The sequence below is a fragment of the Balaenoptera physalus genome, assembly GCF_965194825.1.
Source record: "Balaenoptera physalus genome assembly, chromosome: 11".
Taxonomy (NCBI): domain Eukaryota; kingdom Metazoa; phylum Chordata; class Mammalia; order Artiodactyla; family Balaenopteridae; genus Balaenoptera; species Balaenoptera physalus.
Genome location: NC_138896.1, coordinates 56,324,524 through 56,340,955, shown reverse-complemented (window position 1 = coordinate 56,340,955; position 16,432 = coordinate 56,324,524). Strand labels below are relative to the sequence as shown.

The following is a 16,432-nucleotide window of genomic DNA, read 5'->3' as shown; positions in this document are numbered from 1 at the left end:
AAACTTTGAAGCTGGGCACTGACTTCTCCCCTCCAGCTAGGAAAGTCCTAGATAACATATTCCTCCCGAAGAAGGCTGTTTCATCTACATTGAAAATCTGTTATTTAGTGTAGCCACTTTTATTATCTTATCTAGACCTTCTGGAGAACTTGCTGCAGCTTCTACATCAGCACTCGCTGCTTCACTTTGCACTTTGATGTTACGGAGATGGAGTCTTTCCTTAAACCTCCTTAAACCTCTGCTAGCTTCAGACTCTTCTTCTGCAGCTTCCTCACCTCTTTCACCGTTCCTAGAATTGAAGAGAGTTAGGGCCTGGCTATGGATCAGGCTTTGGCCTAAGGGAATGTTGTGGCTGGTTTGGTCTTCTATCCAGACCACTAAAACTGTCTCTGTGTCAGCAATAAGGCTATTCTGCTTTTTTATCATTCATGTGTTCACTGGAGTAGCGCTTTTAATTTCCTTCAAGAACTTTTCCTTTGCAGTGACTACTTGGCCAACTTTCAGCCTATCTGGGCTTTCAACATGCCTTCCTCACTAAGCTTAATTATTTCTAGCTTTTGATTTAAAATGAGGGACGTGGGACTCTTCCTTTCACTTGAACACTTAGAGACCATTAATTAGCCTAATTTCAGCATTGCCTCAGAAAACAGGGAGGCCCGAGAAGAGGGAGAGAGATGGGGGAATGGCCAGTGAGTGGCGCAGTCAGAACACACACACCATCTTATATGGACACAGTTCATGATGCCCCAAAACATTCACAATAATCACATCAAAGATCACTGATCACAGATCACCATAACAAATATGGTAATAATGAAAAATTTTGAAATAGTGCGAGAATTATGAAAATGTGACACAAAGACAGGAAGTATGGAAATGCTGCTGGAAAAATGGCACCAATAGACTTGCTCAATGCAGGGTTGCCACAAACGTCAAATTGTAAAAGACACAACATCTGTCAAGTGCAGAAAAGGGAAGTGCAGTAAAACGAGGTCTGCCTGAATGCAAGTCCAGTCATCTGCTACTCAGCCAGACATTAAAGTGATGGGCAAAAATGTAAAACAGTGTCTTTCTTCTAAAAAAAAAAAAAAAAAAAAGTCCTTAATTTGAAAAATATAGTACTTTCCATAAAAAAGTACTATTTTTGTTAACAGGTGATGGGTTTATTTTTTTAAAGAACTAATAACTAATAATTTTTAAGAGTATAAAGGAAAACAAACACCAAAGAATTTGAGGAAGGCTGCATTAAGAAATAAAATGGTAAGACTGTTAGAGCCCTTGGAAAGACAGGGCTCACAGCCCCAATCCCTGGCCCTTCTGCTGATAGCTTTGGGTGTCACTTGAGAGATTAGTTAATAACTTTAAAATATTCCAGTGTTCTTCACTTCTGCAAAAGTATGTCTGCCAGCATATACTTATATTTCAAAACCTGGCTAATTTACACTAATTTATGTGTATAACGTGTTCAGTAATAGCATTTCACCAAACTATGCTAGAAGAATGGTTATCAAAATGCCACCCAGAATAAAACAGCTTTACGTAATAAATTAAAATTTTAATTAGCCTATCAATTTTCATGTTTAAGGTACTTCAAAGTTGCTTGCAAGCCACTGGTTTTGTATCTGAAGCATTGTCTCAGAAATCTTTTTCACACTATCATTCTTCACCTGACTCAAGAGAGAGGACAAGTAAACATTAGCCTCATTCTGGGCTATGATCTCAGGTTGTGAAGCAGCAGAATCTAAATGATCATTTTTTATTTTATCTAAGGCAACGATGATTGAAAGGTTTACCATTATTTTATATAACAAAACAAACAAGCAAAAACAAACCACCCAAATGATCTCCTTATAAAGCTGGAATGCCAAAGGGCTACAAGGTAAATAAAACACAAAACCACCCACCAGAAATGGACTTCAAGGGAAGATGCATGTCTCAATCTGGGTGAGGGAAGGAAGCAAAAAGTTCTCTCTAAGAAGATGACCCACAGTCCTTCTCTGGTTAGAGTTTCAATTGATAAGATCTATGCGGTCAAAGACCTAAAGCAGAGAATGTAGATAGTACTCCCAGGTGACTTAACAGGAGAAAATACAAACTGTCTTGCCATTGATTATAAGAGGAGAGTCCATTTCAGCAGTGTCAAAATATGGAAAAACAACAACAACAAAAATGTGTGTCTTAGAAACAATGAAATACAGTAACTAGAACTGACTGGTTTATAAGAAATGATTAAATATTGCTTACATAGGATTAATTTGTATGATGTCATACCTTATGCACCATACTAATATACATACTTTTATTTAGTCTAGCAAGTACTATGCAAGGGGAAATAGAAGAAAAAATATATGTAATAATGGGCAAAGTTATCCAATATTCTTGGTGTGTCTACTTCTAAGACCATAGTCACATAATCACAGAGTAAAAATTAACATGCTCACCTCAAAACCAAGATATCTGATAAGTGTATTTTCAGTTCATGCCATTTCTTTTTCTGATGTCTTTCCTCTGAAATGTATCTGCATACTTGGAATATGTTTTTATTGGTCACAGATAAATTTATGATGGTCCCTTGATTTTCATATTCAACAAGAAAACCTATAGCTCTTAAAAAGCAACTTTTGAAAGCAAAGATTAAGAATATACTTTAAAACCTACATTTAAATTACAAGGTGCCTGGGTCCTAAATCTGACTCCACAATGCTTCCATGGCAATAGTACACGTGGTCTTTATCATGCTCTAAACCCAGAGCCCTGGATTCTGTATACAGTAGCAGGGTGGCTGCTCTTAAGTTTACATTTCTTTTATGTTTATTGGTTTGGTTTCTAAGAAATGTAGACTCAAGTGAGGTGTCTTGCTGCAATTGGTATCTATTCAGTGAATGTAATAATATAGGAACTGAAATTTCAGTCATCATTGCTAAGTTACCTAGTTAAATATTGAGGCTTTGGGGTTATGGTCTGTGATCCAGAAATCTCTAATCAGCGGGCATTTGACTCAAGAAAATTTTGAAAGATCAAATGAGTCTTTCTAGACCATGGATGACTGGCGTGGGACCATTGTGAAATCACCTTTCTTCTGGGGGCAGTGGGCTACCTGATGATCACAAACTGCCTACTAAAAACACACGGTCACACCCTACTCTCTTCTGTTCTGACTGCCTTTCTAAAATTGAAATATTGAAACTCTTGGGTTTTTTTTATTAGCTTCAAGTTTTCAATGGTGATTCTCTTTTTCCTTAAGGTAATGAGTTATAGATTATATAGTACTTAAACATAGCTATCTACTTTACAAGGGGTTTTGAGATCTGCATGGAAATACTCACAACAGACTACAGTCTTAGAAACTGAAAAATGGCTAAAGGTTTTGCTGAGAAAAAAATCCCACCCTCTTTTCTTTCCTTACAACTGTAATCTCAGTGTTGAAAGTACAAAATGCTGCATCAAGTAGGATGCCTCTTAAATGATAAATGGATGAAGTAGATGCTTTGAATAGAAATACGAAATAAAGCTCTTCTGTTGAAATGATGGCCTTGGTACAAAATGGCATTTATTCAAGGCATTCAAACAACTCAATTCTATTTCACAAAGAATAAAAAGATCTCTTGGAAGCCCAGACACCTCTTCCTTGTCTTCTCACAACAAAAATAACCAATAGGAATCCATTCCCAAGTGGCACTGGAGCCATAAGCTTGCTTTTCTACTGTTTTGTGTTAGGAGAGTAAAGGGATAATTAACTGTTAAGTGCTTTTCTCCTTGTTGGGAAAAGCAAAACCTTGTGTGTGTCTGCTTTTCTTTCTCCTTAACCAACAGAAAATGTCATATTTTATATTGATATTACATATATAAGACACATATCAACATGTTTATGAGCACATGGGCATTTCGTAACTACACATATATGTGCAAGTGGAACATCTCAACAGTAGAATGAAATAAGTCTAAATTTTTGTTTGTTTTTTTCAAACACAAACATTTAACTCTCACTACTGTTTTCACTGAAAATATTTTCTTAAGTAATCATACCCTCATTTTATAACTATGACACAATTATGGATCAATTCTTTGTGGCTAAGTCTTTCAGTGAGTATTATAGGGTTCAAGTTTGGTTAAAGACAGAAGACTTACTGTAGTACAGAACTGAGGTCGATTTGGAAGTCCTATACTCCTCCTGAACTAATTTTATTCTGATTAAATCAATATAGGCCTGCTCATTTGCCATCTGGTTTTCTACAGGACCTGGTTCTCTCACTGCCCCGTGTGTCTGTCTTGCCACCCTCCTGAGGGATGTCTGCGGCCACATTTCTGAGCACAGGTCAGTCAGGACTCACCTCTCCTTCCCTGGGCCAAGGCCTTCCATTCTGGGTGTATTTACTTTGATTCTGTCGCTTCTTTTGTCCTCCATCAGCGAATTTGCACAGTAAAGGCTCACTAGGGGCTGGGAAGATAAGAAACCAATTTTACATTAGCAAATCCCCTTTAAAAATAAGTGATTATGTGAGTCACAGTAGTGCTTTGTAATGCATATCTTTTGAAGTCCTCTTGCTTCTGGAGAGACATTTGGCCCCCTTTTAGTTTCAACTCTGTTGGCGGCTGTTCTAACTAACTGGGCTTCAAAAAAGTACTGGCAGACCATAAAAGAATATAACAAATATTGTTGAAAAAATAATCAGTTGAAGCAGAATGTGAACTTGCCTTAAAAGTAAAGAGACAAGAATCAACCCCTTCCGATTATATTGGTGTTAAAAACAAGACAACAAGCCCTAAATGGAGTCACTTATGCTAAGCCCCACGTCACCAAACAGAGACTTATAGTTTCAGCCTCTCTGAGAAATGGAATCTGAAACCAGTCCATCAGGAAACCCTTGGTCAGCACTAGAGAGGTAGGTAACCTGCCTGACAGACCCCTGCATCCCCTAAAGGAAAGGGACCTTGTCACAACCAATCCACTTTTTGCTAGTATGCCTTTCTTGTCCCACTCTTTTCTGCCTATAAAAGTCTTTTATTTTGTACAGCTCCTGGGAGCTCCGTTCTCTCTGCTGGCTGGGATGTTGCCCAATTCATGATCTCCCACATGTGGTCCTAATTCTTTACCCCTCCCTGTATCCTTGTCTTTTGCCATGAATGACTGCTGACTGAGGGGCTCAGTTTTTCTGAGCACCTGCCATGTATATAGGAAGTATACATGTTATTAAACTCCTGTTTGTTTTTCTCTTGTTAATCTGTCATTTATTACAGGGGGTGCCTCAGTCAAGACTTAGAAGAGTAGAGAGAAAATTATTTTTCCTCTCCTGCTATACATATGTGTATGTGTGTATATGTGTATATATACATTTAAAAGTCTTTTTTTGTGTGTGAAACCTTGGAAGCTATAGAATTGGGGAGCAGCCCTGGCAGGAAAAGAAAAGACTGAATGAACAATTAACCTTAAGATTTATTTTATCCACTAGCATAAAAAATTGTGCAGAAGCATCCTTGAAACAAATATTACCAGATAACAATAGTCTAGCTTGCCAAGGATCAAATATAGATAGACTAGGAGATTCTGGATTTTAAACCTATCTTGAAGTTTACCATTTTTGAAAAGAGGACTTTCAAAAAATTGTTTTTAACACTAGGGGAAATTTAAAAAGTCATGGGGTGAGACTTTCTTAGCTTTCAACTGAGATATCTTTGCAAATTGTGTTTTACAGTGTCTTAGAGGCTTCAAATCTTAGCCACACTGATATTCAAGGATCTTCATAAACTGTTAGGCTATGGATGTTGACAATGACCTATGTGTATTTATTGACATTGCTAAGTTGAAACATCTCCTGTTACTTTCTTAATTTGAAGATGATTATGATGGGAAAGAAGATAGGGCCACAATGTTTCGCTAAATGAATTAAAAAATAAAACCCCAGAAACAAATGTTCAAATGTGTCATTAAAATAAGATGGAATATCCATAATATTACCCTTGAATTGCAGGCAGGTCATTCTGATTGTTAGTTTCCCAAGGGACTATTTTATTCAGAGTGGAAGAGAAAACATTAGTAAATTATATTAATTAGATTTATATAATCTTCTAGTCCTCATGTAATTTCTAAACACCTGCAAGATAAAATCTCAACTCCTCAATTAGAAGATAAGAATTTGTGCCCTTAATCTTGCCTTTCATCTGTCTCCTCCTCTCCCCCAGTGGTTTACAGTGCCCTCACCTCTAAATGCCTTTCCTCCTGCCTGAAATTTCCTTTTGCATCTCCCTCCTACCCTGCCCCCTGGACCCATACCCTCCATCTGACAAACTACTAATCAACCTTCAGAATGTAGCTCAAACGTCACATTCTTCTGGAAGCTGTCTCCTACTACCCCATGTCACTTCAGAGTGAAATTCCCTAATGCTTACTTGGCAGATTTTTTTCACAGGTTCAATGATGTTTTGAAACCGAGAAGGACCCTGTGGGGCCCTCCTGGGTACAAATCCTTTCCGTGTCCCCCATTTCTTCTTTGTAGGAAATAGGCTTCATTCAGCCTCCTTGACCTTCCCTGAGTTCCAAAGGGTAGATTCAAAGAGTTGCTAATCAGGGAGAGGAGAGAATGCAGGAACAAAGGAGGAACAGGCAAGAACCACTAGTGCAGCCGCCCTGGGGCAGGGTCCTGGTTCCTCCTCAAGGAATATACAGAACAATATACTCTGAGTTCTTCTGCAGGAACTAAGGCCCCCACCCAGGTGGAGGATGGTAACTTCAGACCAAGCACAAAATTCCTGGATACCACCTTGCTACCTCACCACCAACCAATCAGAAGAAGGTCTATACACAGCGGAAGATAACAAAGACTCTGAACCCCTCCCCAAATGATTCTTCCTCTAAAAACTTTCATGGTTGAGCAGAAACTTGGGAGTTGGTTCTTGGACACGAGTCCACCTTCTCTCCAGGTTACTGGTCTCCTGAATAAAGCAATCTTTTCTTTTCAACCAACACTTGTCTCTTGAGTACTGGCTTTTGAGTGGTGAACAGCGGAAGCTGATTTTGGTAACACTTTCTGTTTGTGTTAAGTCTTCTAACAGTAATAAGTAATTTCCAGGCTTGAAGGTGGAAAGTGATTATAGCAGAGTTCTGGGTGAAGTTTGTGTGTGTGTGTGTGAAAATTGTTAACAGCATTTTGCACATAGATATACATAATACTTGACAGTGTTGCTATTCAAAGTGTGGCCCAAGCACCAGCAGCAGTGGTATCAGCACATGGGAGCCTGTTAGAAATGCAGAGTCGAGGGCTCTTTCCCAGATATACTAAATTAAAATCTGTATTTGCACCAGATCCCAAGGTGATTCCTGTACGCACTGAAGTTTGAGAAGCACTGATGTGATTATGACTGAATCCTTAAGGAAGGAGGAATATACCTTAGATGTTAAACATGAATCCTCTGAATAATGAGACGATTTCAGTAGCACAGAAATATTATATTGTCTACAATTTCCTTATTGCAGTATTATGATGCCAATTGATTTTGTTTAGTCTCTTTTAACAGTAGTTGAAATAGAGGCTAAATGAAGAAAAGGCCTTTGTGGAAGTGAGATGCAGTTATAAGCCACAGATTGTAATGTGCTAGAAGACATTATGGTCTCTCGTGTAAATGGGGAATATTTAAAATATAATTATAACAATGCATGGCAATAAAGTTGCATGGTAATTAGGAAGAAGTAATTACAATTTGCTTGCTTAGTGGAGTATTTCTAGTCTTCCAAACTCTGCATTAAACATAAAACATCGAATGCATAAACTGATAAAATAATCTAATGGTTTACAGGATTTGATATTTTAAGCAAATGAACAGACGACAAGTATTTTGCTTAGCAAAATTAATGTAAAACACTATATATTGATTTTTATTTAAACCTAACACAACTTCAGTTTTATGATTCATTAAAAATGTTTCTAACATCGTATCTTGTAAGTAGATATTGACATACATTTCAGCTAATATGTATTAATAGCAGAATTCCTGCTGTCCCTTAGAGAAGTTGAACAATTTTTAATTTTTAGTGTTCAGTTTATTTAAATTCGTCTAGTATTTATATTGGATTTGTGGTGATGCTTTTTTAAAAATATCTCTTTATTATCATAACTTACAAGTCTGATGTTTTAAATATTAAATTTAAAAATTTCTCACCTCAGATAGATTATAAATCTTACTTCAGAAAAAAAAAGTAGAGTGGGAGGAGCTGGTAGAGAGAGTAAGCTAATGACAACAGAAGCAGTTTACTGGGGGCGAGCTTAAAAAATCTTTGTGTTAGAGTAGAGGGATGAGATGAAAACAAATTTAAAAAAAATTTCAAGAACTAAGATAAAATATGATAAAATTTTAATCTAGAAACTATCTTTTTTTTTCAGGTATGGATATGAATTCGTTTTTAATTAAACTATCCCTGTGGTATTCAGGGTGACTTGTACATTAAAAAGCTGTTCCTACTAATGAATTCAAAAACGATAGTAATCAAAGGCTGTTAAACTTAGAAACACTTTTAACACATTCATTCATTAAAAAAAGAAAACTGAAAGCTATTCAGTATACGTGTATGTTTCACTACCCTGGACTCTGTACCTGACAGAGTGGTCAGTCTAGAGGCAAAAAGACAAGTAAAAGGAATACTCAAATGGATGGCAATGGCTGTCATAATAGAAATATGGATCGGTATTTGGGGAACAGAGAATGGATGTCTGCCTCTAGCATGATAGCCATAGAACATCCTCTAGCTTAGAAATCACCCCCAATACCACAGAGTTTGGAAACGTCACCGTTCACGTGCATGGTTCTCTCCGTGCCAAGTGCCAGATCACGACCTGAGCACAGGAAGGACTAATACCAAGTCTGGTTAAAAGCAGGCTTCTATCAAATGTTCGCTAAATGAAAATATTAATAAATGAGATGGATACAGTGACAGGATGTAGTTGAAACACTTTTAGAATTCCAGATGAAAACTGCCAGCACTAGAACTGAGAACAAAGAACAAAGAGCCTGGCTCAGCCCCCAGCCCTAGGTCCTTAGCCACTGCTGTCACCAACAGGGCACCGTCAGGGGAATCTGGGATGAAAAACAGGATGCGGCACTCTGTGCTTTGGACAAACAGGCCCCTTAGACAGTTAGATGTAGAGGTCAGGGAGAATTTTAATGAGCCCCGATTCTTGCTTCTTCCCATTGATAGAAAAGCACTAACATCATTAACTTAAGATATTTGTTCTTTGTGACTAGCAGTAATTTTTTATCAAGGTGTATGCTTGACTGCACATATTCCCAACCAAAAATCATATGTAAGCTAGTTTCTCCACTACCTTTTTTGGAATAATTCCCTCAGAGCTTCTGAGAGGCTGTCTCCCAGGCCACAGTACTCAGTAAGGTCCCTGAATAAAACTTTAACAACTCCTATGTTGTGTGTTTTTCTTTAAGTTGACACAACAATGTATTTGGACTTTCAGCCCTTACTATAATTCTCCATAGTCCTTAAGCTTCCTGCTGTCTTCTACCTGATCAGGATCCCTAATTCCTTCATATGCAGACAGAAGTAGCCTGTACTGACATGGGATAAATAATAATGATGTACAAATTATGGATATAAGTCTGGTTCTAACTCTATGTTAGAACCCATGTCCTTATTTTTTTACTACTACCTTTAAAATACTTGCAGTTAGATGCAGAAAACAAACTTATGGTTACCAAGGGGGGAAGGGGGGACAGGGGTAAATTGAGAGATTGGGATTGACATATACCCACTACTATATATAAAATAGACAACTAATAAGGACCTACTGTATAGCACAGGGAACTCTACTCAATACTCTGTTATGACCTGTATGGGAAAAGTATCTAAAAAAGAGTGGATATATGTATATGTATAACTGATTCACTTTGCTGTATAGCAGAAACTAATACAACACTGTAAATCAACTATACTCCAATAAAAAATAATTAAAAAATAAATAAAGTGCTTTGCAGTAGAAAAATAAAATAAAATAAAACACTTGCTGTTATATCCAGGAAAGTTTGCAGATGAATTCCTCTGATTTGTATGCAAATGAGTTGCTATTTTCTCTCCCACATATGCTTTATAATGACAAAGTTCACATGCATATATGTATGTGTATATCTATAGCTACATATCTTCCTAGATGTAGAGACAGCAAGTCCCAAATCTAGACCACAACTGACATGACACACATTACTTGAAGGTTACAACACTGAATTATTATATTTTGGAGTTAGAAAGCCTTTTGCATATGGCAAAGTGGGCTATTTGGTTCCATTTCCTTTCAACTTCTACGGCCTGTTTACCATTTAACTATGTTTTGTATACTAAATGAGGTATAGTTATTTGGACAGTTCTTAGTTGTACTAAACTTCCATCCTGGAAGGCCTATAGTCCATGTCTGTCATTTGATCTTAAAATGTATTTAATTTAAACTCTTTATTTTGCCGATAAGGAAAATAAAAGTTCCATGAATTGCCAGCTAAATTGTGGTAGCGGATAGAAACATCATACCCAGAACTGTGTATTCTGGATTTCTAATCAAACACTCTCTCCAACTGCTTACCTTCCACCTTCCCCATCAGAGGTAAAAAGAAATGAGTTTTAGGCAGTTCTTGTGCTTGAGCCATAACTTTGGGATGGAGCAAAAAGACTGAATATTCACTAAGATATGATTACTGTGGTTCTCTGAGCACAGGTTAGAATTAGAAGTGAAAACCAAGCATTAAATGAGATCTGCTAAGATGATTTGTACTGCCATTCTAATAACAGTTTATTTTAACAGAATAAACAAATTACATGGGTAATATTTACAAACGTCAGACACATGTGTACTCCTATCATTTAGGCCAAAGAAATGTAAGATGGTGGAAACAAAAAGTTAATAACACTTAAAGAAAGTGTAATTTGCATGTACATGCCCAATTTTATCTTTCTGAAATGGATTAGTGCTTCTATTTAGTTGCAAACAAAATTCTCTACTATGGGAAGCAGGCTGACAGAAAAAGAAAATGCTCCAGAGTGACAACAAAAGCGGAACAGCTGTTTGCCTAAAAAAAAAGAGAGAAAAAACATAGTATGGTTTTTTTTTTTTTTTTGATAAATCATATTATGGCTAAGTAATTATCTCAAGCTCACCTCTCTGTTTCAAGTATTAAAACAAACAGACTGGTGGTTGCCAATGGGGAGAGAGTTGGGGGAGGGATGGAGTGGGAGGCTGGGGTTAGCAGATGTAACCTTTTATGTATAGAATGGATAAACAACAAGGTCCTAATGTATAGCACAGGGAACTATATTCAATATCCTGTGATAAACCATCATGGAAAAGAATATGGAAAAAAAACATATATATATGCATAACCGAATCACTTTGCTGTACAGCAGAAATCAACACAACATTGTAAACCAACTGTACTTCAATTAAAAATTTTTTAAAAATATAAAAAAAGGAAACAAACAAGCAAGGCACCATCTCTTTCTTATTTGTAACAATTCTCTGATAATTCTTTTCATATAGAAAAATTTATTCTTAGAAGAAAAACCAAACCTTGTTTAGGGGAATAACATAAGAGAGAAAGTTAATGATTCAAGTAGATGAGACACAATGTACATGTTGGAGGTACGACTTTTTCCTTATGACTGAAACCTCATCTGTGCTGAGTGAAGACACCAAGAAAGTGCACAAAGCACAGGTACTTCCAAGAAGCACCAACTGACTAATCTACAACTGGCTGACTTACCTGTCCAGCAACAGATTGGGGAAGCTTGTGTAGCTGGAAGGCAAAACATCAAAGGAAAATGTTTCTAAGATAAAGAGTCTTTAAAACAAGGAGAATCTTATTTACTGACCAAGATGGACCATATCTGGTCTTGTCTTCCTCTTCCCCTCCCTCATATTTCCATGGTGCTGTACTTGCCCCTGATAGACCTCTTTGCATACTATATGTAATCTTTATAGATTACTACACACTCTATGTAACATGGCACTTTTTATAAGAAAGAGGCACAAAGAAGAAAAAATACACAGCAATAATCTTATAGTACAGATATCCCTTTGATATTAAAAATCAATAAAGACATAAACAAAAGAAGGACATTCTTGGTAGTAAATTCAAATTATACAAAGGTTAAAAACAAAAAGTATAAGACCCCTTCTCAACTCCCCCCATCCTCTTTCTTATAACTCCTTCCAGGAAAATGCATAAATATATACCTACTAATCCATCTTCCAGTTATCTGGTTCTTTTTTTTTTTTTAATTCCAAAGGGAACACTCAGAATGTGGGTTTTATTGTTTGTTTAATCATATATGAAGAGTCAGCACATATCATCCTTTTGAAATGCTGCTCAGTATTGTAGCATAATTATCACGTACCATAATTTATCAATGTCCATCAATAGGGGACCAGCTAAATCTCATTAAATTTCCATAACGCGTGTCCATGTTCTTCTCCACTATTAGGAGAATTTGATTTGATTGGAGTCGGGAGCTGGGTCATATTCACCTTTGCCCAGCATCCACCCCAGTGGCCTAGCAAATTGTCTGAGAGAAGCACACAATTCATTATCTGCTGATCAAATTATTAAATACATGCAGACAGATAGACAAGAAAACTTCTTAAGATTCCTTACATTAATGAAATTCAAAAGGATTTAAGAGTGAGAGCACAACCTTTTCCTCTTTTAAGAGAGAATAGAGTCCCATAATTTCCATATTTAAATATAACTAGCCAGCCTGCTTGAAAAATCAAAAAACAAGAGAGAATTTCAAGTCCGAGTCCCAGGTATAACTCTAATTTCACATGGAGCTCATGTTACCTGCCCTAAAAACAAACGGAGAGGGAACCAGAGTAAGGAATCTTATAATGAAAAACATCAGGATTTTTCCCAGTATCCACTTACAATCCTCCACCAAGGAAGCAAACACATATGCACCCCCAAACTGAACCCAAACTCAGGTCAAGAAAACATAGGTCAATTTCCTGTATGCTGTTTCTAAGCATATATTACCTGGGCTAGAGACTGAAAGAATTCCCAAAATGCAGTGAACTGAGTTAGTAGAAATAAATATATTCCAGTTTCAAAGGGAAAGCTGTATATATATAAATGGGTAGGTATCTGTTTACAGGGCTCCAGGCATCAGCTGGGAGGAGAACATCCCTTCTGTGGATGAAGGATTTATGGGGGCAATGGCTTGGGATGGAGCTTTTTTTAACTCAAGATTCAAGGAACTAAAATTGTGACAATTTGAAGAGTGCTTTCATGGAGCCTGAATCACTTACTAATCGATAGTAAGTAAATTTAACCGAGACACTAGAAACTGTGTTCTTCAAAGATGTGTTAAAGACCATATGTGCCATAAACGTCTATAGATAAATCTATCTAAGGAGTCATACAAGGAATCAGTCCTCGCTATGGAGGAGTTGAGTGTAAAAACAATGCATACGAATGGCTCTAAAATAGAATATCCGTTTGTTCTCGCTACAGAAGCAAAGGGATAAAACAGTTTAGGGCTAGACCAGCCCAGAGGAAGATTGAGCAACTATCCTAAATTCATTTTTCTTAGATAGGTATCAATTCTTCCATTGGGACTGGACATTAAAGGTATTTTATATGGATTTCTATTGCCTATAGATCTTCCTATAATGCAAACTTTTTCATGTTAATCTTCCATATGTCCACCTATAGGATAAAGTCCAAACTCCTTAGCACAAAATGCTATCCAAAATCATGACCTAAATATACACATCTCTATTTCCACTTACAGGACTACTCAGAAGGTGTTGAGACCTTTCACACCTTCCTAGATTTGCTTATACTGATCCTTCTGTCCTGACTGGCTTCCCATTTTTCCCACTTAATCATTTTCATAGAATCTTTCCTGACCTCTTTTTCCACACCCCCTGCCCCAAGTTCCCATAGAGAGACCTTACCATTAATTAATGTTTTAATACATTCAATCAATTCATTCATCCAACCTTTCCTGAAATATTTTCAAAATTAATTTGAAGCATAAGTGCTATCTACCAGGTATTGTGCTATCCATGAAAGATTTAAACAGGGAATAAAATGGACATATTTATTCCCACACAGTTCTAGCCCTTAAAGAATTTTCTTTCTGATAGCAAAATAGACATTAAACAAGTGATAAAAAAAATTGCAAGTTGATTCCAATCTCTTCCTGTGTGCATCTACCATATAGACATCTAATTTGGCATGTGTAAAACGCTGCTGCTCGCTCAGGTTTATATGTCTTTCTCTACCAAATCAAAAACCTCTTGAGGGTAGGCTCCCTGCATTATTCATCTTTGTTTTCCCCAAGCATAATGTAGCTTCTGGATCATAGTCGATTACACACACACACACACACACACACACACACACACACACACACACACACACACAATTTTAGTAAGCATGCCTATTTTTCATTTTTAGGGCAGAAGACACCCAGAAAACTGTCCCATGACTTGACAACAGAAAGCACGGAGGATGTTCTTCAGTCCGGTTGGGCAGTGGATATATCTGTCAAGTTTTTAAAGTATTTTTGCCTGAAGAGAGTCTCTAAATTTCTTAATAATACATTTGGTGTTTAATAAGCCTGCAAGGAAGGCTTTTTCATCTAAAGTAGGCATGGAAACCTTTTCCTGGTTTCCTAAAGATTATTACAAATTTGGCTATTGTAAGCAACTGTGGTTTGATAATATGTTCTTTTTTAACTTAAAAATAATCATAATCAAAGAAGTAAACACTTTGTATCGAACACAGCATGTATTTCCTGGACATGGTGATAAGATAGAAAACCTGTAGCAGCAGTCACCAACCAGGGATATATAAAAGCTTTCCTGAAAGGAAAAAGCAATTGACACAGTTCTCACAAACTGAGGATAGTTCACGGTATGATGTGTATGGTCATTTTGCTGATCATGAATTTTATTTTCACATCTCAGTTTTACCATTTATTCATTATAAAACCTTGGATGAGCTGCTTACGATTTCTGGAACTTACTTTTAAATTGTGGCTGCTCCCTGACTCATGGGATCACGTGACTTTACCTTCAGCACTTAACCCTAAATCTGGTATACAGTACCTCAGAGTAAATATTAGTTGAACGAATGAAAGATTGGGAGTAAATGTGTGACAATTACATAAGACAAGCAGAGAAATAGCTTTTTATGAACCATGAAGCATACAAATGTTAGGTGTTATTAATATCTTTGGGGCACACGTAAAAAATATGACTTTTAGAGCCATTTCCCTGGAGCCATTTCTCTCTTTTATTCCCACCATAGATAATATCGTCAATTGAAAATAGACCCCAAACTGCAGGCATCACAGTGATGAATTTCAAGTGATGAGTTCAAAGGTTCTGTTTTAGACTCTAAAACTTAAAGTGGTAAAAAAAAAAAAAAAGGACAGCTTTCTTTTTATATGGATTATGATCTGTTTTACCAGGGTCAACTTTGGGAAAAGACCTCAATATGCTGAAGTACTATAAAACACTCTGCTTTGTTTCACTCTTGTAGATACAGCCCATGAGAGACCTTGTCCAACTTGCCAAATAATATCAATATAAAGGACAAAGTACTACTATTCTTTACTTTTTCCATTTTGGATGCTCTTAAAAAAAGTTAGCTAATGTCAAGCCAACATCTGTCTTCTTCTCTCTATGGGAATGAAATGAAACACACCTCTTACTAGGTCTGGTGAACTGCTCCTGTCTTGGTTTGGGCATCTCACATTGCAATCTTACTTGGCTAATACCCTGAGGCCTTCCGAGGAGTAGAGAGGAGTTCTTCTGAAGGGGGTCATATCTAGAATCCATCATGTGGTTGTTCATGTGGGAAGATGGTTCTAAGTAGAATGTCTGTATCTAAAGTCAATCCCCTGGTTTCTCATATGGGAAGCTGGTCCTGAGAAGACTGGTTTTAGATGGTCAGGAGGGTGAACCCCTTGCTTTTTACCAAAATACAATGAGAACAGATATATCAGAATATTCTCCTGTTGGCAGACATAAAAATGAAAAGAAAGTAAATTGTAATTTAAGATTTGATCAGAACTGTAGGTTCTAAAGAACAGATGAGCTTTTGTAAGATGAATTATATCGTTAACAATTTTGAAATGAAGCTTCTTATGTCTGATATTGTGCTACATGCTTTAGTGCATTGTCACATTTAGTCCTCAAAATGAATCCTGTTTTTGAGATAAAACCATTTTGAGATTAAAAAAACAAAACAAAACAAAACAAAACTAAACGTCAGTGAGTTTAGGCAAACTGAACAAGTATCACAGCTAACAGATGTCAGAACCGAGATTTAATCTCGTCTTTGATATTCTATCATTCACTCTGTTTCCTGTATCATATTATCCCCTCTTCCTTACTTCTCATCACAATTGTCACAATCTTGATTGATTACAGCCTTTTCT

The 16,432-nt window shown here is 36.8% G+C and overlaps 1 protein-coding gene across 11 annotated transcripts in view; it reads right to left on the bottom strand.

Moving 5' to 3' along the window:
* The window catches only part of RBMS3 (RNA binding motif single stranded interacting protein 3), a gene marked incomplete at its 3' end in the record, with an annotated part of 716,065 nt that overhangs the window by 132,415 nt on the left and 567,218 nt on the right, over window positions 1–16,432 (bottom strand). For all 11 annotated transcript variants that reach the window (XM_082415132.1, XM_082415127.1, XM_082415131.1 and 8 more), the window contains exon 7: window positions 4,332–4,438. In XM_082415132.1, coding sequence (XP_082271258.1) covers window positions 4,332–4,438 — 107 coding nt within the window. The remainder of the gene's footprint in view (window positions 1–4,331; window positions 4,439–16,432) is intronic.